This window comes from Parambassis ranga, chromosome 18 (assembly GCF_900634625.1).
Source record: "Parambassis ranga chromosome 18, fParRan2.1, whole genome shotgun sequence".
Taxonomy (NCBI): Eukaryota; Metazoa; Chordata; class Actinopteri; family Ambassidae; genus Parambassis; species Parambassis ranga.
Window position 1 is genome coordinate 13549835 of NC_041038.1, and position 23610 is coordinate 13573444.

Consider the following 23610-nt stretch of genomic DNA (forward strand, 5'->3'; position numbering starts at 1 on the left):
GCATGAGTGCACTCAGTCACGTGCACACATGCTGTACACAGATGCACACGCACAGTTTTATGCAAATGCATATGAACCAATCATTTTCACTCCACTGCCATTCATTTTCTGAATGTAGCATCTGCAGCAGGAAAGAAACAGCACACACACACACACACACACACACCGAGAGCCAGGATGACAGGGCACTTCTTTCAGCCTGTATTTATACAAACACACAATGGAAGCTGCTCAGCCATCAGCCGTTTTTTAAGTGAGGGAGAGAACATGGAGGTTTCTCAGAATCTTGATCAGGAGGTGCAGACAGCCTGCTCTCATATTAGCACCAGCAGCATCCGTGTTCCCCCCACAAACAGCCAACAGGAATCTGCCTTTGTCCTTTGGATTATTGCAGAAAGCTTTGTGATCCTTTCAGGTGTAGTTCAGCAGGATCATCTTCACTAATGAACCCTACTTTATGTTTGAAGCCTAAATATGATCACCAGAAGCTAAAAGCTAATGCTACGCTAAACCTGAACTACACATTGGCTCACATAAAGCCTGTCAGTTCATGAAAATTAGACCCAGGGTGTACCCCACCCCTCGCCCCCTCAACTCTGTGCAGGACAACAGGGCCACTTTATCCTGTGCATTCTCTTGCACCTCAGTCAGTTCATACCAGTCTCAATAAGCTGTTATAAGTTAAACCATCTCTGTTTACATTATGCCAACTGCACTGTCTTGCACTATACATCCTTTGCACTCTCACTGCATTGTGCCTTCATTGTGTGCCTTGTATTTTGTGTGTGCCTCATTGTAGGTACATTTTTTTACACTTTATGTTTATCCTGTTTTTAGTTATATGTTGAGTGAAGAGTAACGTAATTTGGATTCTCTGTATGTCCAGCACATATAGCAGATTTGACAATAAAGCTGACTTTGACTTTGACTTGTACCGCAAACCATCAGAAACCAGAACACAACACTGAGCTCCTCCAGTCAAACCAGTGCCGGTCTGATCATGTCAGCGGCTCGCTCTGCTCAGACTCACTTAGGACCTAGATCCTACAATGTATGTGAGGCTCAAACTGTATTAACGTCAGGAGCGCCGTCGCTGAGTCAAAGCATGATGACTTGGCCCGCCTCTGGATAGACAGGGGTTAAAGGAACAGAGTTGCCGACACCAGCAGACAATCCTCTGCTGTTCCCTGAAGCAAAAAGGGCTGAGACAGGCTTTCCTCATCGCTGGGAGCTCTGAGAGGGGGAGAGAAGGGGGAGAGAGGAGACAGAATAGTCAGAATATTGAGCTTAAAACTGTTTCTGTGGTCAGAGATGATTCAGCTTGAAGTCCCTTCAGCCTCCCATCAGGTCAAACATCAGCTCCACAGCAGGGACCAGTCTCACCCACTGTGTTTTTTCAGTGAGAAGTTCATGGTAAGGCTGAACAAGAACGGAGGACCCAAGAACCCGGAGAAAGCGGACCGGCTGTGTGCCCTCTTTACGGTAACACACTCACACACACTCACACACTGTAAAAACACATGCCTGACATGCAGGTGATGATGTTCAGGACTGAGTAAGGCTGCAGTGCCCCCTGCTGTTGTATTGTGGGATCAGATTGGAGAGGATTCAGTTTCTTTGAGCCGTCATTACACAGAGCTTCAGTTATATTACGCAGAACCTCCCCTCATGTCAATATGTTTTATCATCAGTGCACCGTAAATGCAGGAACTGTATTTTCATCAACAGAGCAAAAACATCTGTTTCATTTCCAGTCATTTTTCTATTGTTTTGTCTGCTCTCTGCAGGACTTGAGCAACAAAGACATGAAGAGAGACCTGTACATCATCTCACAAGTGATTCGAACAGGTAAGACATCAGTGTTCCTGACGGAGCAGGACATTAAAACAGAGTGAAGAACATGAGGCGAGTCTTACTGCAGCTTTAGGAAACAAGCTGAGTGGGAATGACAGTGAATGTGTCAGTGAGTGACACACGCGCTTCCTGTTGCAGGTCGCATGCTGCTGAATGACAGTAAGAAGGGCCCCCCACACGTCCAGTACCGCCGGCCGTACGGCTGCGCCGTCCTGGCCATGAGCGACGTGCTGCAGACCATCTCAGAGCTCAAAGAGGAGAAAGACTTTGTCCTCAAAGTCTACACGTGAGTGTCTGCATACACACTGACAGCAGTGTGACACAAACACACACCGTCAGGGCTCATCAGTAACATTTGCCTCTCAGAGGACATTCTCAGGCTCTAATCAGATTTTTGGGCTATAACATTTTTTAATCTTCACCTCATGTGACTTTTCCTCTTCTCACTCCGCTGCATGTCTGTGTGTGTAAGAGAGGAAGAAGAGAAGGAAAGTTCCCATGAGCTACAGGCAGTCACTTCACTGTCTGTGTGCAGTCTTACAGCACTGTGCTAGACACACACACAGAGGGAATCTCCCTCGGCTGAAACTTCTTAAGACTTGCCTGCAGGATCCCCAAAGTGCTCACAGTCACATAATGATGTAACTCAGTGTGTGTGTGTGTGCTTGTATCTGTGTGTGTACTCCTCAGTATGCTTCAGGTTTTACGGGTGGTCACACATCATGTCTGTGTTCTTCAGGCCTTGTGCCTCTCGTGACATTAACGTGACTCATCAACATGTTGACGCTGCAGGAAATCAGCCTGCTGTTTAAACCCAGGCTGCCATATTAATCATGACATCTAAAAAGAACTGTGTGACAGCTGCTGATCACAGAGGACTGAAACTCAGATACTTAAAAAGAAAAGAAAAAATGAACCAAACCAAGAGTTAACATACTAAGATCTGTTGTAATACATGACATCACAATAAACATGGCAGGTCTGCTGAGAGCTCTCATGTATCGATTTACAGGTGTAGAGACAACAACACGTGTCACATTCATTACAAAAAATATTCTTTGACCTTTTTCTTGTTCTGCAGGTGTAACAATGAGAACGAGTGGTACCAGATCCACGAGAACATCATCCGCAAGTCCAGCACCAAATACACCGCACCCAGCACCAACTACGGTAGGAGGGGCCGTGTGTGTCAGCGTGTGGTTCATTATAGGTTAGAAACTATGGGGGTACCATGTAATGTTTTCAGCTGGCCCACCATCATACCCACTGTCTCAGCAGTTTGCTCATTATAACATCAGCAGGCTGCAACTTAGCTACATGGATGGAAGGTAAACAAACATCCAGCAGCACCAACATAGAAGTCAGAAAGTTAGAACACACACCTCCCAGGAGCGACTCTTCTGGTTTGAAGGCAGCACGCCATCTGAATGACTCGTGCATGTCATCAGTTGACATCAGCTGGATGATCCTCCTGATTGGTGTCACCGCGGGGGACTCATCTCGTCCTCCTGTGCCCCCATCGTACAGTCTGTGGCATCTGTTCTTGGTTCCTCTCATGATTGTAGTTTATTTCTGCATCAGGACTGTTTAGAGTTAAAAACATTATTTAAACTGGAGTCTCTTAGATGAAGTGAGATGAATAGAAACTGCTCGGACAGCAGTGTGCCTGTCTGTCTGTGCTGCTCTCTCTTCTTCTGCCTCCTCGTTTGTTGACACTCTCTTACCTCCCCCTGCAGGTCTGATCATCTCTCTGCAGCTGCTGCGAGGCGACATGGAGCAGGTCCGCAGAGAGAACCCGCTCATTTTCAGCAGGGGGGTGGCCATCACACGCAAACTGGGGTTCCCAGACGTCATCATGCCTGGTGAGTCATGTAGAACCCAGAAAGGAGTGCACACTTGAGGGACTACAAAAATCTCAGAGCAGCAAGCACAAGGACAACATGAGGATCAGGACACGAGCTGTTAGCTCCACCGGCCGGAGTCTTCCACAGATTCAGAAGCACTCCTCAGTACACTGAGGTTCACCTCCTACAGCCAGACAAATTATTTTCATCTCTGGTTTCCAGCAGACTTCAGACTGATTAGGACACAAGACTGAGTGTGTGTGTTTGTGTGGTCACAGCTCTTCTCAGAGTCCGTCCCTGAGCTACAGGTGATGCTCTGTGTCAGACACCACAGTGTGTAAAGCAGGGCATGAATTAATGTGCAGCAACAGACAGAACCTTGTTTCAAATACATTAATAGGACCAGTCATATTTATGCTGCTGCCAGGTACCGCTGTCATGTTGGAGCCGTCATGTTTTTAAGTAGATTCACTAGCGTCAGTATGCATACATGTTTCTAATAGCTCCGACATACTGAAGCTACACATGTTTGTGTCTAATAAATTAGTGTAGAAGCAGAGTCTGTGTCAAACTGTTTTGTATACCTGTGGATCCTCTGCTCCACCAGTGAGCAGCAGAAGGTAGAAACTGAGCTGATGTAAACACAGCAGCCACTTTTCTGTTAGCTGCATGCTGCACAGAAACCACTGCTCTTTCTTAGCAGTGATGAAGTATTTAGCTCTGTACCTAAAGGCAAAACCTCCTCTGACAAGGATATAAATTCATATCTCCTGGTTTGAGCATGGAATAAAGTGAATACAGAGCCACATATTTTAGTCCTGTTCTCAGGTGTGTTGTCTTCTTCTTGCCACCAGGTGACATCCGCAACGACCTGTACCTGACACTGGAGCGAGGAGAGTTTGAGAGAGGAGGGAAGAGTGTTCAGAAGAACATCGAGGTGACCATGTATGTGCTCTACGCTGACGGAGAGATATTAAAGGTAAGAATGTGGTCCAGGTGTAACAGAAAAAGCCCTCACAGAGACACATAGATCCTACGTATAAACACATTTCATGTATTTATTATAATCTAATACAATCTTAAATAAACGCAGCAAGCCGAAAAACCTGCACTAACATCTCAAAGAATTTCTCCGAGAAAAAACATGTAACAGTTGTTGAGGAGCTGCCATCTTGATCCTGCAGTCAAAACCTGAGGTGTGAACGGAGCAGATCAAACACTGCAGAGCTGTGTCAGTCTTTACAGCTGAATTATTTTAGAATCCAGTCGACGGAGCTAACACTGGTGAGGAGTGTCAGGCTTGTAGTCATCCTACGTCTGTAATAAAATATACAAGTAAAGTGCATTTTCTGTTGTGGTCCATCTGTTGGAGTTAAGCTTCAGTGCCGCGAGCCGAGCACTGAAGATACGATCAGCACCTAAATACAATCAGTGGATCTTTTTATATCAACTTCAGGCTGATGTTATGCTCTAGCAGGCGGGTAGTTTCTAGCATACTTAAACAATATCACATTCATTTTATTTTTTTGTGGTTGGACACACTACTGAAGAATGTTTAAAACTGAAAGCTGAGCCTGTACTTAGTATCTAATGATGTTAGCTTCTTTAAATCCAGGAGAGTAGTGTCAGTAATAGAAAATATATATGTTTTATATTTATTTGATTTACTGTTTCTGCCCCTCCCTGTGATGTTCCTGCTCTCATGCTCCCTGCGTCTCTCTGCAGGACTGCATCAGTCTGGGTTCAGGGGAGCCCAGCGTGCCGGAGCACCGCTCCTTCGTGCTCTACCACAACAACAGCCCTCGCTGGAGTGAGGTGATCAAACTGCCCATTCCCATCGACCGCTTCAGAGGCTCCCACCTCTGCTTCGAGTTCAGACACTGCTCCAGTGAGTCACCTGCTCACCTTATTTACCTCATGGTCTCACTGATGTTCACAGCAGCAGAGTGAAGGCTGGAACGTGGTTTTTCTTATCTCTGACTCTGTCTATCTGCAGCAAAGGACAAGGGAGAGAAGAAGCTGTTTGGTTTTGCCTTCACTCCTCTGATGAGGGAGGATGGAACCACTCTGTCTGATGAGAGCCACGAGCTCTATGTCTACAAGGTCAGACATAACTGTGGCGTTACCGTCTGTGCACTTCCTGTTTCCTGAACCTTCACTATAAATGGATGAGTATTTACTTTCAGTGTGGATTCTGACCTTTTTAAGTCATCACTTATCTCCTCTTCCTCCTCCCTTGTGCTTCCTCACGTCCTCAGTGTGACGAGAACACCACCTTCAGTAACCACGCCCTCTACCTGGGCCTGCCCTGCTGTAAGGAGGACTTCAACAGCTGCCCCAGCATCCCCTCCAGCCTCATCTTCCAGCGCAGCACCAAGGAGACCTTCTGGATCTCCACACAGCTCTCCTCCACCAAACTCACTCAGAACGGTACGCCGCTGATCCACAGAGAGGTGTCACTGCTGGGGGGAAGTTACACTGTGTGATGGGCAGGTTCGACTGTCTCCAGGATGTCCTGCTGTGGACAGGATGGTTGGTGTTTTCCCTGCGTGCTGACAGTGCTGTTGTCTTCCAGTGGACCTCCTGGCCTTGCTGAAGTGGAAGGCTCATCCTGACCGGGTCATGGACATCCTCGGACGGCTACGACATGTCAGCGGAGAAGAAATAGTGAAGGTGAGGATCAGTGTGGTGACATGAGAAGGTAACAGTGAGCCTGTTTACTGCAGAAGAAGAGAGCATCTTCATTGTCTCAAACCACAGGAAGAGGACAGTGGACACTGGCTGTGGAAGAGGGGTCGGCATCATGTGATGAGGCGAGCAGATGTAACTGTGTTTGTTTGTGTCTGACAGTTTCTTCAAGACATTCTGGACACCTTGTTTTCCATCTTGGATGATAACACAGACAAATATGGACCGCTGGTGTTCCAGTCACTGGTAAGAGTGTGTTAATGAGACCTCTGACAGGCCATGTTTGAACTGTTTGACAGAGACTCATGGGACAGTGAGTCACGTCTAACAGTGAAGTTAATGTGCAACAATAATGAGTTCCAGTCAGCACACTGAATAATCTTTACACTGTCTGTTTGGCTCAGGTGTTCATCATAAACCTGCTCAGGGACAGTAAATACTACCACTTCAGACCAGTGATGGACACTTACATCCAGAAGCACTTTGCTGGTGCGCTGGCCTACAAGTAAGTGTAGTGAATGCACTGGTCCACTGCTCTAAACCAAGTCAGGTGACTCTAACTTTAGCAGGTGAACAAACCACTAACACCTTGAACAGGCGGCTCTCACTGACCTCTGTAACGTTCCTCTGTGAAGTCTTCACTTTCTACAGCAGGTTTACAGATGGCCGTGCACACAGCTCTGCAGCTTCAATGATTTGAACACTGTCTAATGTGAGTTTTGTGTTTCAGGGAGCTGATTCGCTGTCTGAAGTGGTACATGGACCGCTCTGCTGAGGTGGTCAGGCAGGATCACATACAGGAAGCCATGAGGGTAAGAGCCGCTGCCGCCGCCGCTGCAGCACAGAGCTGAGAGCAGAAGCAGCACCTCGGGCAGATGGACCACACATGCATCTCAGATGGCCACATTAACATGTTAATGATCCACATTGACATTTTATGGACATTTTGGACACATGTGGCTTCAGATCAGACTTTTTTATTCTTCTTTTACAAACCGGTTCATGTTTCCTGGTAGTGAGTTTGGAGACTGTGTTTGTACATTTATGAAAAAGGTGATGAAGTTTCTTCTCTCTAACAGGCACTGGAGTACCTCTTTAAATTCATCGTGCAGTCTCGGATCCTTTACTCTCGCGCCACCTGTGGTATGGAGGAGGAGCAGTTTCGCACGAGCATTCAGGAGCTGTTCCAGTCCATCCGCTTTGTCCTGAGCCTGGACAGCCGCAACTCAGAGACCCTCATCTTCACTCAGGTGAGGACGGGCGCCTCTGTTTCTAAAGAAGTATCAATGTGAGAATGATTGGGCTTCTCCTGTTTCTTCTCAGCTTTGTAGTTTAAACACTGTGCTTAGTTTAATGTTCCTGTAGTTTGGGGGAGTTTGTCTCCTGTGTCCTCGTAGCTGCTTTAATCTGACTTTTATCTCCTTCATGTGCCTCTTTCCACGTGTACCTGGGACCTTTCCCTCCCTCATATTTCAATTCTTGCTCCTTTATTTGGGTCCTTATTGCTCCTCCTGTGCCTCCTCCACACCCATGCACTGCAGGGCTCCCAGCATTGTCCAGGCCCAAATCAAGCCCCAGGCTCCGGTGCTGGGCCTGTGTCTCCCTTAGCATTAGCCCCTATCCCAGGCCAGGCCCAGGCCCCTCCCCCAGGACAAGCCAGCTGCACTCAGGCCTGGAGCTCCAACGCTCTGCGGCCGTCTCCACTGTCAGTAAGTAGACGCCTGGAAGGAAAACACGTATGAAGCCCATAATCCTGATCCTCACACACACACACGACTGCTGCCACACAAGGCAACATTCCTGCCCTGCACGGATGCTGTGTGTCTTTACACAAACACAGAGAGCATAATTATGAGTCAGAACATTTTGTAATGTCTATATCATGCCCATTGGGCCCGTGACCTTTGCAGAGAGCATTATTAACCTTTGAGTTGAGCACAGCGTTCAGCCTCACACCCGGCAGCATTCTGTGCTTCTGACACCTCATGGAAGAAGAGTCCGTTCTGTACCAGCATGTTACTGAAACTAAAGGACTGCCGGACGTCCCTCACTCTGATCGGTTTTAATCACGTGGCCCTGTGCAGTGTGTGTGCTGCTTCCTCCTCTTGTATTTGTCATAAAGTTTGCTTTTTAATCTTACTCAGTTGTTTCTCACACAAGTGAACAGTTGAGTTCCAAAATGCAGTCATTCAAATTTAAAATCAAATCTGAGCTTAGAGTATTTGAGCCAATAATCTTTATACCACATGTCAGCACAAACAGATCGAACAATCAATGACACCTGTGTGGATTAGTTTATTTTTATTTTTTGAGGTATACAGGTCTGCATGATGGTGTCTGAACATGACAGGAACTGTTTGGACTTCAGAGGGTTGCAGAACAGACTCAACAGAACTGTTGGGAAGGACTCTGTCTGCATTTTGGACCTCAGCTTTCCACTGTGACTCAGCTCTGCTCTCTCACAGAAGTCACAGACTCTTTTCTCTCCACTGAAACTAACATTATTAACCCTGACCCTCAGGGTCGTCCTCTGTGTCTTTTTTCTGACCTCTGACCTCCTCTTCACTCACCGCCCTCTCTTCCTCAGGCCGCTCTGTTGAACTCGTTCCCGGCGATCTTCGACGAGCTGCTGCAGATGTTCACGGTGCAGGAAGTGGCAGAGTTTGTGCGCGGCACTCTGGGCAGCATGCCGTCCACTGTACATATCGGACAGTCCATGGATGTGGTGAAGCTGCAGTCCATCGCTCGGACCGTGGACAGCCGGCTCTTCTCTTTTCCAGGTACACACCTCCACACGTACTCTCACGTACCCTCCTCTGTGAAGTGTTTTTCTATCCAGTATGGGGGATTAACAGGTGTGTGTGTGTGTGTGTGTGTGTGTGTGTGTGCGCCCTCAGAGTCTCGACGGATCCTGCTCCCTGTGGTCTTGCATCACATCCATCTACATCTGAGGCAGCAGAAGGAGCTGCTCATCTGCTCGGGAATACTCAGCTCCATATTCTCTATTATCAAGACCAGCTCACTGGTAACACACAGGATGTATACATAAAGCACATATGTAATATGTTTAATGATAACGGGCATGCGGCCTCCGAAGGCTGCAATGTTTATTACATCCAATAATGTGAAAGATTACTGTTTGTCCTGGTTATTATATTTGGTTAAATGGGTTCCTCTGTGGAGACTGATGAACTCAAAGTGACACTAAGGAAAGCCTTAGAAAAAAATCATGTTCTACAAATGTAATGATGAGGCCAGCACACACAGGCAGGGCCTTCAACAAAGCAAAGAGAGCAGCTTTCAGCAGATGAAAGTCTGGAGTTTCTGAAGTTTTCTAGTTTTCTAGAATGTCCCTGAAAATAACATTGACTTTTAGACACAGCTTGAATAATGTTTAAAGAAACACGATGGAGTTTAATGGGACGGACCATTCACACTGTTATGAGTGGATATGCCATGAAAATGACTGTGTAAGCATATTTTATGTGAGAAGAAACTGCAAAATATATATAATATATAAAGCACCACAGCATCGAAAGCATGCGGGATGGTTCAAAGGCAGCAACAAAGCAGGAAATCAAATGGCTGTTTTCTCTCTGCCTCTGAGAGAAGGACACACACACACACACACCAGCCTGAATTCTTTCTCCTGTCGGGTTTCCTTTTTTGCGTCTCCTTTCTCTTACCTCGTGTTTCTATTTTTTTCCTTCTCTCCACTCCTTCCCCTTCAGGACACGTCCGTGCAGGAGGAGGTGGAGATGATGGTGGAGTCCTTACTAGACGTCCTCCTGCAGACCCTCTTGTCAATCATGAGCAAGAACCAATCGCAGGAGGCGGTAAGAGGTCAACGCTGTCCGCAGTGCACCGCGGAGATCACTGTTAGTAACTAACAATACGACTTCTTCTTCTTCACCTCCCCTCACCCATCCTGTCTGTCTGATCTGTAGAGATGGGCAATATTGACATTACTGTGTTGTGATCGCTGTTTACAGGGGATAGGTGAGGTCCCCCCTTCCTCTGGACCACATGGGATATAAGTCTGCATATTACTAAGTCTCAATATGTCATTAATCAGTGTAGAAGCAGAGGCATGTATGGAATGTGTGAAGGCTCATCTGTGTTCCACCCTAACCCTTCCTGCACAGAGCTGAACCAGAGCAGCGTCTCTGAGCTGATCTTCATGAAGACGATGCAGCAGTCTCCAAACTCACACCACAGAGTACAGATAGAAAACATTCATTCCAGGGAGGACACAGGGGCGAACCCAAGCCTTCTTACTGAGCACCTGCCTCCTCTGATTCGACACCACAGCAGAAGGGGGCGGGACCAGTGACTGTGTCAATATCAGAATTTATGTGAACATCAACACAAGAGTGGAGGGGAAAATATGTGTTCGGGCCACTGGAACAATGACAGAAGAGAGGAGGAACAGTCGCTTGGACTAACTCCAGGACCTGCGGGTCTGTTATAAGGAGTGTGGTGTCCTCATTTTAAAGGGGTGTCTTTGTCAGTTGGTCAGATCTGGCATGGAAGTGGTTAAAGTCATCTGGTAGGAGGCTGGGTCTATCTACACTTCCTTTGCATGTATGTATTTACAGCTTGGGCCCTGTAGTTTTAATGATGTCCTCGGACAAAGTTGGACATGATGTCACATCTGTTCTCACTCAGGCTCATGAACAAATGAATAGGGTTAGGGTAGAGGCAGCCACTGGGGCTCAGACATGAAGCCACTGTGTTAAAGTGCAGCCTGCTTTGAGAGGTGCCGTATCCCCTGTTTCTACAACTACCCGCCTGCCTCAGCTCTGTCGTCACGTCTGTGGGTGATGTCTCAGACACTTCATCCATAGTTACAGTATAAAACAGCAGGACCGGCCTTCATAAGACAAACAGGTTATGCTGGCTGTCTGTGTGAGCTCTCTTTGAGCCTTTGAGCTTTGAGTTTTAAAAGAACAGTCATGTGTCCATATTGCCCTCTTTGCCTTTAATGATTCCGATTATTTGTTCATCCATGCACCCTGTTTTTTGTTTGAAGCACAGTGTGTAGACATCAGCTGTAGTTCTCCATCCTTGGTCACATTTCACTCCTTTCCTCTTTGGCTCAGTTTCAAGCTGAGACCCCCCCCCCCTTCTTTTTTACTGTAAGAAAGTTCAGTTCAGCTACAGTAAAGGAGCGAGGTGTACATTCATCTCCTGAAAAGATGTTTTCATTGCTGCATAAAGATGAGTGACAAGAATAAAATCCGACTTCAGAGTCCATGATGACAGGAGGAGGGTGATCAGGGTCAGTTTGGGGCGGAGCCTGTCGCCTGTTGTCATGTCTGAGTGTTTGCTAACATTCTCACATCACTGTTGCTGGTTTCCTTGTTGGCAGGGTGAGTACGTGTCCTGCCTCCTGTCGCTGCTCCGACAGATGACAGACATCCACTTTCAGCACCTGATGGAAAACTTTCAGAGCAAGGATGAGCTGAAGGTACCACGGACAGTCACAGCACAGCAAGGCTGACCCAGGGTCTGCAGGCTGACTGTGAGCATGTTGTATCGCTGCAGGATAAATGACACTCACACATCTGAGCTCTTTTCTTCTTTCCTTCAGGAGTTCTTGTTGAAGATTTTGTGTGTGTTCAGAAACCTGATGAAGCTCAGTATTTTCCCCCGAGACTGGAACATCATGAGACTCCTCACCAGCAAGTAAGACTCACAGAACAGACAGGTGAAAGCACAGCGGGGGCAGGCTTTTGCGGAGACATTAAAGAGAGGCTGACCTCTGATAGCAGCAGGCCACACAAACCGTGTTATTCAAAGTTAACAACACCTGATGCACAGCAGGAAGACATTTCCCCTGGTTCACAACAAAAACAATAAAAACCTGTAACAAATCAGAATGGTAAGATCCACCCACTAGGTTAAAGTAGGCAGAGAGGGGGGGCACAGTGTCCAGGTTCTCTTTAGGCCACTGCAGCTCATTTCAACACCTGTTGTTTTTCTGCAGCATCATCCTGACCACAGCTCAGTACCTCTCCCCCGCTCTGCACAAGAACTTCACCGAAGGCGACTTTGACTTTAAGGTATGTGACATGAGTCCTACTCATGCTACACATTAAAGTACACAGTACTCTATTAGCAATTTCCCGATTATTAAAGTATAAAAAAAAATAAAAAATAAGCTAAGGTTTGTCCTGAGTAAAATTCCTGTAAAATTTCCATCATGTACTCTGTGCACAGAGCTCAGTGTGTGCAGACTTACACTGTGTGTGTGTGTTTGTGTAGGTCTGGAACTCCTACTTCAGTCTGGCGGTGTTATACATCAACCAGCCCAGTTTACAGCTGGAGAACTTGAGTCCTGCTAAGAGGAAGAAGGTCTTAGACAAGTAAGAACACAAACATGTCTTCCATGCAAACGACACGACGCACACAGAAAACACAAACAACTGTCGTTGTCAGAGATGAGGTCAGAGGTGGAGTGATGCATCATAACACTACCAGTCAAAATACTTTTTTATTAATTATTTAATTATTAACAAAACAGTGTTACAGAAACCAGAATATCTGTTATATTTTGGACCCTGTGACCCATCACTGCTGCTGTTTTACTGTGTTCCACTCCAGTGACGTTAGTATTTTACCGTTTGTCCCCCTGCAGGTACGGAGACATGAGAGTGATGATGACGTATGAGCTCTTCAGTATGTGGCAGAACCTGGGTAAGACGGTACCACGCCGCCAGCAGCTGCACTCACACCTCTTTATCACACCTCTGCAGCTTTTCTGAATGAAAGGAGACGTTTGGAAACGTGCGTCCTGTTTGCAGGTGAGAATAAGATCCACTTCATCCCCGGTATGATCGGCCCCTTCCTGGGCGTGACGCTGGTCCCTCAGGTGGAGGTACGGAACATCATGATCCCCATCTTCCACGACATGATGGACTGGGAGCAGCGCAAGAACGGGAACTTCAAACAAGTATAAACACACACATACTCCACATGACCCAGCACGGTTTATAAAACCACAGCAGGAAGTCAGGTGTTGTTGTTGTGTGCAGGTGGAGGCCGAGCTGATTGATAAACTGGACAGTTTGGTGTCAGAGGGCAAAGGTGACGAGAACTACAGGGAACTCTTCGGTCTGCTGTAAGAACAGAACCCTCCAGCCCATGTGGTGTCTGTGTGTTCTCCTCCTGTCTATAGTATCAGTATATGACAGATGATGCATTCAAAGAGCATCAGGGAGTTGTAGCTCCTGTTGTTGGGTTCTCTGATGCTCTGTCTCTCTTTGGCCTGCTCCTCCCATCCTCTCTCTCTCTCTCTCTCTCTCTAACAACACAAATCAACAGTTTTTCTGCTCTAACACTGCTCTTGTGTGTTTGCTTTGCTCTGTGCTGCCGGAGTAGAACCCAGCTGTTTGGGCCGTACCCAAGGTATGACTTCACTTCCACACAGGGAGCTGCACGGTGCTCAGAATATACAGACAGTAATGAGAGCTGGAAGTCTTTCACGTTAAATCCCTTCTTTTCTGAGCTTCCCTCAGAATAAACTCACATATCCTGAGATTACACACAAAGCTGTGCTCATCTCAACTTCTAGTGGAAGTTGATGAGGAATGCTTTCGGTGACTTCAGATACATCAGGAATCCTGTTTGTCGCAGAACATATTTTTATATGTGTGTGTGTGTGTGTTTTTTAGTCTGCTGGAAAAGATCGAGCAGGAGACGTGGAGAGAGACGGGGATTTCCTTTGTTACCTCAGTCACAAGGCTGATGGAGCGACTGCTGGACTATCGGTACATCGCACACATGCACACACACACACACACACTGGAATAAGATGATAAGGATGAAAAAATGCCACCAGTGCCACATTTCTGAATGTCTCCAAGTTTCATATTTGTCCCTCATCATGGTTCTGAAACTACAAAAAGATGAACAGAAATCTCTGCTGCAGCTTCTCGTGGACAGACACATGTACAAACACAACTGTTTCATAACACACAGTCAGTGTGTTCTTCATACAGAGGCTCATATAAACCATGAGCATGTATGATCATATAGAATGATGGAACATCTGCAGAGTCCAGACTGTCCTGAGAACAACAAGCTGCAGTGATGAAGATCAGAGGCTGACAGAGAGATCAGCCTGAGAACAGCCTGGCTCATGTAAACAGAACCTCTGCCAAACCCCAAATGACCAACTGTCAGCTAGCTGGGTCCTCATACTCCTCAGTGTCAAATCCTAGAGACAGTGTGAAGTGGATCCTGAGGGATCTGCAGTTTATAACCCTGGAAGAGATCTGTGAGGTCTGCATCAAGGTGAGGGTCTGGGGCTGGGCCACCTGGATCTGTTAGAGGGGCCGACTGCTCTGATCTCTGAGACAGATACAGGTCCACCATCGTCCTACACCTGACCCACATCCTCAGACAGATACCTCTTCACCAAGATGAATGCCCAGCATGTGTTAGAAGATGTGCTCCAAGGATTGCTGGACTTCAGACTGAAGAATAAATGTGCTTCTACAATCGTAGGCCACAGATGATCATTCTGATCAGTCACCTGCTGTGTGAAGTTGTTGTTTATTACCTGGGTTTGCTCTGCAGGGACTGCATGAAGGGAGACGAGACGGAGAACAAGAAGATTGGCTGTACTGTAAACCTACTGGTAAGAGTCATGTGATTCATGTTTACTTTTTAAAATAAAAACAGAAAAACAGATTGTGTTTGTTTTGTTTATTAATAGAATTTCTACAAGTCCGAGATCAACAAGGAGGAGATGTACATCCGCTACATCCACAAACTCTGTGACATGCACCTGCAGGCGGAGAACTACACCGGTACACACACACACACACACACACAGTCAGTGCTGAACACCGGTACACACACACAGTCAGTGCTGAACACCGGTACACACACACAGTCAGTGCTGAACACCGGTACACACACACAGCCTCAGTGCTGATGCTGGTGTGTCCACAGAGGCGGCCTTCACTCTGCTGTTGTACTGGGAGCTGCTGCACTGGGACGAGCGGCCTCTGAAGGAGTTCCTGCATTATCCTGCTCAGACCGAGTGGCACCGCAAGGAGGGCCTCTGCCGCAAAGTCATCCACTACTTCAACAAGGGGAAGGTCAGTCCTCACACACACACACACACACACTCTTCTGTAACAACAAGGTGTGATATTCCCCGTTTGGTCCTTGCAAACACCAACATGTAATATTAGGGTCACAGCTTTATTTAGTTGTTATGTTTGTAACCAGTGTGATCAGAAAAACGCTCAGGTTTTTAAGTGAATATTGTGTCTGTGTGTGTCTGTGTGACACCCTCCAGTGTTGGGAGTATGGCATTCCTCTGTGCAGGGAGCTGGCCTTCCAATATGAATCGCTGTATGACTATCAGAGTCTGAGCTGGATACGGGTGAGTGACCTGGCTGTTCTATATTAAACTGACAGACATCATCTCACTCATCTCATAAACTCAGATTAAAAAAGTGTGAATATGATTATTCCTCTCTGTGTGTGTAGAAAATGGAGGCAGCGTATTATGACAACATCATGGAGCAGCAGCGCCTGGAGCCGGAGTTCTTCAGGGTGGGATTCTACGGCAGGAAGTTCCCCTTCTTCCTCAGAGTGAGTCACACAGGAGTGACGTGTCAGCAAAGCATGACACATCTTTAAGGTGTTCTGCTGTGAGTACACAGACTGAGAGCTCGGGTTTGTTTTCATTTGGTTGTCCTTCACCCCAGAACAAAGAGTTTGTTTGCCGCGGCCACGACTACGAAAGGTTAGAGGCCTTCCAGCAAAGGATGCTGGGAGAATTCCCACAGGCCATTGCCATGCAGCACCCCAATCAGCCAGATGAGGCCATCCTGCAGTGTGACGCACAGTGTATCCTTCAGCAGAACACGAGGCGTGCGTGTGTGTGTGTGTACACTAATACACGACCAGCCTCAGTCAGATCTTTGACCCTCCTCGCTCAGACCTTCAGATCTACGCTGTGACTCCGGTACCAGACAGTGTCAGCGTCCTGCAGATGGACAGAGTACCCGACCGCATCAAGAGCTTCTACCGGGTCAACAACGTTCGGCGGTTCCGTTACGACCGGCCCTTCCACAAAGGACCCAAAGACCGAGAAAACGAGTTCAAGGTGAGCAGCGAGTTATTCTTTGTGTGTGTGGAAGCATGATCTGAACATCATCTCATTTATTAGCCATGTGTGAGCTGCATTATGCTTCGGTTAGATCATTCACAGCTTTGTGTGTCTCTTGCTGACACAGTGCTGGTTGTTTTCTTTTACAAAGTGCTTGAATGTCAAACCATGTGCGGGTAAAACTGAAACCTCAGTCACTCACTCGGAGCTTCAGAGTTTACTCAGGCTGACCCCAAACAGCCATGAAACTCTGTGTGTCTCAGTGTGCCTGTGACCATTCCTCTCTGAGCGACAAACAAATTCAAGATTCAAGAAGTTTGTCAAATGCACAGCACTTTACAGTTACACTGAACAATGAAATTCTTACTTTGTACACAACTAAACTAAGATAAAGAACAGTAGACTTATTTTAGGCAGAAGCATCAATAAAAAATAAGAAGAAGCAGTAAGAAGAACAAAATAAAATAAGCAAAATGTGCAGTTCTATGTACAGAGGGTAACGTGTTATCAGTGTTTAAGGTGCATTGTTTATGCATTATTGTCAGAGGACATTTAGAATGTGCAGATATGTTAAGAGATTGTATGTGCAAAAACAAATATGTGCATTTTTTGCATTGTGGCAGTGATGTTACAAGATAAATGTTCGGTCAGTGTTCAGCAGCCTGATGGCCTGTGGATAGAAGCTGTTTTTTAGTCTGGTTGTCCTTGCTTTCACGCTCCTGAAGCATCTGCCTGACGGACAGTGTGTGCTGTGGGTGAGTGCGGTCTAACCCTGCACTGTTTGTCTCACTGTGTGTTGGTGTGTTTCAGAGCCTGTGGATTGAAAGGACGACGCTGATCCTCACCCACCCTCTGCCCGGTATCTCACGCTGGTTTGAGGTGGAGAAGAGAGAGCTGGTGAGTGAAAGATGTAATAACCTGTTTCTGATGTCAGACCTGTTAATGCACTCAGGTGGTGTTTGTGTTGTTCTCGTTTTACAACATTTCTGTTGGTATGTTGTTTGTTAGACAACAGAAAATCTCATGTCTCACTGTGACTGTGCGTCCCTGCAGGTGGAGGTGAGTCCATTAGAAAACGCCATCTCAGTGGTGGAGAACAAGAACCAGGAGCTGCGCACTCTGATCAGCCAGTACCAACACAAGCAGCTGCACGGCAACATCAACCTGCTCAGCATGACGCTGAACGGAGTCATCGACGCCGCCGTCAATGGAGGCATCGCCAGATACCAAGAGGTAAAAAGAAAACCTTGAATATTCCTTTATTTATTTAACTTCACCGTATCTGTGGTGTGTTTCTCATTTAATAAATGTAAATGATTATAACCACATAATTACTGTAGTCGTCAGCAGCCTCAGCCCCAGTCGAACAGTGATGTGATGATGTGTGTGTTTGTTCTGTGCCTGCAGGCTTTCTTTGATAAAGACTACATCAGCAGCCACCCTGAGGACACGGAGAAGATCACACAGCTCAAAGACCTGATGCAGGAGCAGGTGAGACCACACAGGCTGTGAATGAAGACGATAAAGGGTCTGTGTGGAAGGCTCCGCCCATCTGTGTGCTCAGTGAATCACCGACAGCAGCAAAACCTTTGTGTAGCATGTGTGTCTGTGAACATGTGTGTGTCTGTAAACATGTGTGTGTGTGTGAACATGTGTGTCTGTAAAAGTGTGTGTGTGTGTCTGTGAACATGTGTGTGAGACGTGTGTCTGTAAACATGTGTGTGTGTGAACATGTATGTCTGTAAAAGTGTGTGTGTGTGTGTGTGTGTGTCTGTAAACGTGTGTGTGTGTGTGTGTGTGTGTGTGAGACGTGTGTCTGTAAACATGTGTGTCTGTAAACGTGTGTGTGTGTTAACATGTGTGTCTGTAAACATGTGTGTGTGTCTGTAAACATGTGTGTGTGTGAACATGTGTGTCTGTAAAAGTGTGTGTGTGAGTGTGTCTGTGAACATGTGTGTGTCTGTAAACCTGTGTGTGTGTCTGTGTACATGTGTGTGTGTCTGTAAATGTGTGCGTGTGTGTGTCTGAACATGTGTGTGTCTGTAAACGTGTGTGTGTGTCTGTGAACATGTGTGTGTGACGTGTGTCTGTAAACATGTGTGTGTGTGTGTGAACATGTATGTCTGTAAAAGTGTGTGTGTGTGTGTGTGAACATGTGTGTCTGTAAATGTGTGTGTGTGTGTCTGTAAACGTGTGTGGGTCTGTAAACGTGTGTGTGTGTGTGTGTGTGTAGATATTGTGTGTCTATAAAAGTGTGTGTGTAAACGTGTATCTGTTAACATGTGTGTGTGTCTGTAGATATGTGTGTGTGTGCAAGTAATAACTCTAAGTGTGTGGCTCTGCCTTCTTCTGATGTTGTGTGTCTGTCACACGTCCTCCAAATCGTCTTACACTGAGGCCAGTTAAAATACTCCATGTTGATGCAGTGTTTGACCTGACGGTGGCGCCAGACTAAAAGGAAACACAGAATCTGCTGCAGTCAGCAGCTGTAAATTACGTGTCCTGCAGACAGAAGGGAGGAACGAACTCTGTCTGATGACCCCTGCTGGTCCCCCTGCAGGTCCACATCCTGGGAGTCGGGCTGGCCGTGCATGAGAAGCTGGTGCATCCAGAAATGCGTCCCCTGCACAAGAAGCTGATCGATCAGTTCCAGATGATGAGGAGCAGCCTCTGCCATGTGAGCGTAGAAAATGTTTCACAACATATTCATGATGTCATCAGGCATTAGAGTGTGTCATCACATTTTATGATCAGGCAGATTTGAGGACAGTGGGAATATTCAGAGCAGTGCTTCTATGTGGCTTTGCAGGGTCTGCCTGGTCTGGACAAGGCCGGCTCAGGAGCCAACACTCCCAGAGGGATCCTGGCCTCTCACAGCCCCATGAGCCCCGAGAGCTTCAAACTCCTGCACCGACACAGGTCAGCCACACACACAGCAACACACACACATCCAGACACACACATTCCTTGTCACTGAGCCGGTCATCCATCCACTGTGGTCTGAGGTCCCAGCCTCATCCAGGGTCTGCAGGTTCCTCAGGGTCCTCCAGACTATCCTCACAGTATGACTGTGGTATATGAGGGGCTATAGGGTTTATGGCCTATCAATCACCTGACACAGAAACTCCAGAACACACCAAACTTTCTCCAGAGTCACTGACGGCTCGTCTCCTCCTGCCTTTGGCCTCAAACGTATCAGTCACTCTTGATGAATGATCTGTCCTGAAGCTCTGATGTGTCTCAAACGTAGTGAACACTGCAGAAACCCTCCACACACACTTCTCCTTCATTGCTGACTTCATGCTATGTCTCATTAACGATCTTCTGCTCACATCACACTCTGAATTTCTGCCATTCTCTCTCTCTCTCTCTCTCTTTCTCTCGCCCCTCATCATCACCTCCCTGCATGTTGCTTCCTGCACGGCTCACTGCCACTAAATCACATCACGCATGTTGTGGCTGCTATTTTCTGCACGGCTCCTCCTTTTTTTTCTCCACTGTTCTCCTGCCTGTGCTCCTCCTCTCTCCTCCCCTCCCTCCTCTCCCCTCCTCCTCTCTCCTCTCCCTCCTCTCTCCTCTCCTCCCTCCCCTCCTCTCTCCTCTCCTCCCTCCTCTCCCTCCCCTCCCTCCCTTTACTCCTCCTCTCTCCTCCCCTCCTCCCCTCCTCCTCTCTCCTCCTTTCCCTCCTCTCTCCTCCCCTCCTCCTCCTCCCTCCTCTCCTCTCTCCTCCCTCCTCTCCTCTCCTCCCTCCTCTCTCCTCCCTCCCTCCCTTTACTCCTCCTCTCCTCCCCTCCCTCCCTTTACTCCTCCTCTCTCCTCCCCTCCTCCCTCCTCTCCTCTCCTCCCTCCTCTCTCCTCCCCTCCCTCCCTTTACTCTTCCTCTCTCCTCTCCTCCCTCCCTTTACTCCTCCTCTCCCTCTTTTACTCCTCTGCTGTCCTGTTTTTTTTTTATCCCTCCTTTCAGTCCCATAGCTGTTTTGACACCTGTGCGAAACTCCTCCTCCTCTCTCTCCTCTCACAACTCCAGTGAGATGGGGAACGTTGGTAACCTGCTGATCCTGGCTGACGGCGTGGTGGTGGAGCACCCCGAGGACTTCTATCGCATGCAGGTCAGTGAGTCGGAGCACCGTCAGTGCTGGAGAGACACACAGGTCAGACTGTGTGATCCAGTGATGACCTGGTCATGTGGAGGTGTTGTCTCATTCAGTTTATTCAGACTGTGTTTCCTCGCTCTTCTCTCTCTTCTCGTGTTTGACAAAATGTTCTGTACGTACAGTGAAGCATGGTTCAAACTGTTCTCATATGATATTTTATTCTCCTGGTTCCTTGTTAAACTAGCGTCCATCTTTATCTTCTGCTTTTCTCACCGTAATTTGTCCTCCTGTCTGTCTGAGACGGCAGGAAGTCAAAAAATAACACTAAATAAAAAGAAGTTACGTTACACACACCGAGTGTGAAGAAGAAACACACAACCTGCAGAAATCAATCACATCAAGTCGCTCAGAGGATCAACAGTCAGCTGTGCTGCACGTCAGCATATTATTGATTATCTGTGTTTTCATCTGCAGGCGAGCCCATCCTCCTCCAGTCTTAGCTCCACCCACTCTGCTCCCTCTCAGATGATAAACTCTGCCCCCTCAACCATCAGAGGTGAGCAGCTCAGTCTGCAGTGTTTGACCAGGACCTCTGTCTCTGTCTGTCTCACTGTGTCTCGTCTGATTTCTGCCTGCAGTCGGCTCTCCGTCTCTGCCTGACAAATACAGACACAACAGAGAGATGCTGATGCTGCTGCCACCGCACAGAGAACGCCCGAGCAGCGCCATGTACTCCAACCTCACCGAGAACGGGCAGGTGTGTGTGTGTGTGTGTTGCGGTTGACAGCAGGCCCATCAGTTTTTTTAATTTTTGGTGTTTACTGATTTCAGCCGACGAACCTCCAGCGGGCCCTGTTCCACCAGGTGATCGGTCCCTGTAAACCCTGCAGTGACCCCAACCTGTCTGTGGCTGAGAAAGGTGGACCAGCACACACACACACAGACACGCACAGACACTGTGAATGATTACATTTTAAATACAGGCCTTTCATCTCTTCCTCTTCCTCCTCCTCTTCCTCCAGTCCTCACCACTCCCAGCAGTTGGAGTTTGGACAGCGGCACCAGAGAGGCCCTCCCCTTCCTCTCTGCCCATGTGGGCAGTGTCATGGCGCCTCCTGTCCCCCCACGCAACCTGCCTCATGGTATGAAACTACTGATATACGTGTGTTTGTGTGTGATTATTGATCAGGCTGATTTTATCGGCCGATATGAGATTTGCCGATCGATATATGGTGGGTGTTGAAGTTCCGTAGTTAGTCCACCAGAGGGCCATCTACAGCTACCTCTGAGGTCTGCAACAGGTACAGACCTCCACGTGTATGATCAGCTGATCAAAACAGTCAGACCTCAGACTGACACTGCGCTCTCTGGCTGTGGTAAGTGTGCCTAACATTTATGTAATAACAGAACAATCATTCCCAAATCATTCTCATCTGAGCCCAAACATCCACAACAAAAAGACATTTCATTTTACAATATTACTTTATTAGCACCATTCAGCATACAACGCCACTCATTGCTAAAAGGGGGCTAGCAGGCTAATCGAAGTCTCCCCTGGAGGTGAAACACCGCCCCGGACCAGGCGCGCCGCTCAACTTCCATTCACTTGGCGAAGGCTACACAGCACAGAGCTGGCTGAGAGCAGGCACAGGCTTAGCCCAAATCTGTTCTTTTCCTTGAGATGGCCTGATTCAACAGAAACCAAACACTGAGAATTCCTGACAAAACTGCAGGCTTTTGAATGCACCGTGAATCAGCTAAATCAATCAGCTAAAACTGCTGTTCATTTAAAGAACACGTGATGTTAAATTAGCTGCTAGCTAACATTAGCTGCTGCAGAGCTGCAAAGCCTCGTCTGCAGTGATGTCTTATTTTGATTCAAAGCTCTGAATGCCCTGATGACATCACAGTCACATGTTCAGGAGAGAACACGACAAACCATGAAAGAAAAACAGCCTTTTATTAAAACATTTGAATGGATATCAGAAGACTTTTAAATCCCCTCCCTCACGCTCCTCCACCTCCTCCCTCCTCCTCTCTCCTCCTCCCTCCCACCCTCTACCCTCTTCCACCTTCTCTCTCTCTCTCTCTTTCTTCTTCCTGCTGCCCTTCCTCCTCTTCCTCCTCCTCTCTCTGGTTGTGTGGGTGTGTATCTCTCTCAGTCAGTCCTGCTGTGTCTCCCCCTGTAGGGCAACACCTGTTGATGCACTTTGACGCTTTCCACCACCAGGTCAGCGACCTCCCTCCAGCTCTCCCCGCGCGCTCCTTAAGAAAGGTACCCCCCTCTTCCTCCTACTCCTCCTCACTCCTGCTGTGGGTCTGGATGCATGTCTGTCTGTCCGTCTGCACGCCACTAGAAAGGCACATCACTGTCTGTGTGTGTGTGTGTGTGTGTGTAGAGATAAGTCAGTGAATGTCCTGACAGAGCCGTGTTACTTTAACCCTCTGACCCCCAGAATCATGATTCTACCACACCGTCACAGCTTGAAGAAACAGGAAGGGTTATCTGATGTGTAACTTTCTGATGGTCCTTGAATGCATCTTCATAGTTTGGTGTCTCTCTCTCTCTTCATCTATAACAACTTTACAAAGTGTCCATTCATCATTAGATCCTCACATGGAATAAAGACTTCTGTCAACATACTGATGTAACGCTGTCTTTGCCTGTCCCTCTCTCTCTCTCTCTGTCTCTCTCTCTGTCTCTGTCTCTCTCTGTCTCTCTCTCTGTCTCTCTCTCTGTCTCTGTCTCTCTCTCTCTCTCTCTGTCTCTGTCTCTGTCTCTGTCTGTCTCTCTGTCTCTGTCTCTCTCTCTGTCTGTCTGTCTCTCTCTCTCTGTCTCTGTCTCTCTCTGTCTCCCTGTCTCTGGCTCTCTGTCTGTCTCTCTGTCTCTGTCTCTCTCTCTGTCTGTCTGTCTCTGTCTCTCTCTCTGTCTCGCTCTCTCTGTCTCTGTCTCTCTGTCTCTCTCTCTGTCTCTCTCTCTCTCTGTCTCTCTGTCTCT

General features: G+C 47.4%; 1 protein-coding gene across 6 annotated transcripts in view; it reads left to right on the forward strand.

The window, feature by feature from the left end:
• Positions 1-23610, forward strand: part of LOC114450987 (dedicator of cytokinesis protein 3-like) — a 127755-nt gene that overhangs the window by 101423 nt on the left and 2722 nt on the right. For 2 of the 6 annotated variants that reach the window (XM_028429476.1, XM_028429482.1), the window contains 44 exons: positions 1401-1482; positions 1788-1848; positions 1993-2140; positions 2936-3024; positions 3591-3716; positions 4553-4677; positions 5424-5586; positions 5695-5801; positions 5957-6128; positions 6274-6371; positions 6549-6632; positions 6791-6891; positions 7117-7198; positions 7466-7636; positions 8974-9166; positions 9284-9411; positions 10118-10264; positions 11758-11856; positions 11980-12074; positions 12376-12451; positions 12654-12754; positions 13027-13085; positions 13193-13341; positions 13424-13509; positions 13770-13796; positions 14063-14158; positions 14970-15030; positions 15109-15202; positions 15348-15496; positions 15700-15786; positions 15894-15998; positions 16115-16256; positions 16349-16515; positions 17329-17415; positions 17572-17751; positions 17926-18009; positions 19079-19195; positions 19307-19437; positions 20483-20627; positions 21087-21168; positions 21251-21369; positions 21444-21531; positions 21635-21754; positions 22802-22887. In XM_028429476.1, the coding sequence (XP_028285277.1) occupies positions 1401-1482; positions 1788-1848; positions 1993-2140; positions 2936-3024; positions 3591-3716; positions 4553-4677; positions 5424-5586; positions 5695-5801; positions 5957-6128; positions 6274-6371; positions 6549-6632; positions 6791-6891; positions 7117-7198; positions 7466-7636; positions 8974-9166; positions 9284-9411; positions 10118-10264; positions 11758-11856; positions 11980-12074; positions 12376-12451; positions 12654-12754; positions 13027-13085; positions 13193-13341; positions 13424-13509; positions 13770-13796; positions 14063-14158; positions 14970-15030; positions 15109-15202; positions 15348-15496; positions 15700-15786; positions 15894-15998; positions 16115-16256; positions 16349-16515; positions 17329-17415; positions 17572-17751; positions 17926-18009; positions 19079-19195; positions 19307-19437; positions 20483-20627; positions 21087-21168; positions 21251-21369; positions 21444-21531; positions 21635-21754; positions 22802-22887 (4909 nt within the window). The remainder of the gene's footprint in view (positions 1-1400; positions 1483-1787; positions 1849-1992; positions 2141-2935; positions 3025-3590; positions 3717-4552; positions 4678-5423; positions 5587-5694; positions 5802-5956; positions 6129-6273; positions 6372-6548; positions 6633-6790; positions 6892-7116; positions 7199-7465; positions 7637-8973; positions 9167-9283; positions 9412-10117; positions 10265-11757; positions 11857-11979; positions 12075-12375; positions 12452-12653; positions 12755-13026; positions 13086-13192; positions 13342-13423; positions 13510-13769; positions 13797-14062; positions 14159-14969; positions 15031-15108; positions 15203-15347; positions 15497-15699; positions 15787-15893; positions 15999-16114; positions 16257-16348; positions 16516-17328; positions 17416-17571; positions 17752-17925; positions 18010-19078; positions 19196-19306; positions 19438-20482; positions 20628-21086; positions 21169-21250; positions 21370-21443; positions 21532-21634; positions 21755-22801; positions 22888-23610) is intronic. The other 4 variants (XM_028429481.1, XM_028429478.1, XM_028429480.1 and 1 more) reach the window with 4 other exon arrangements.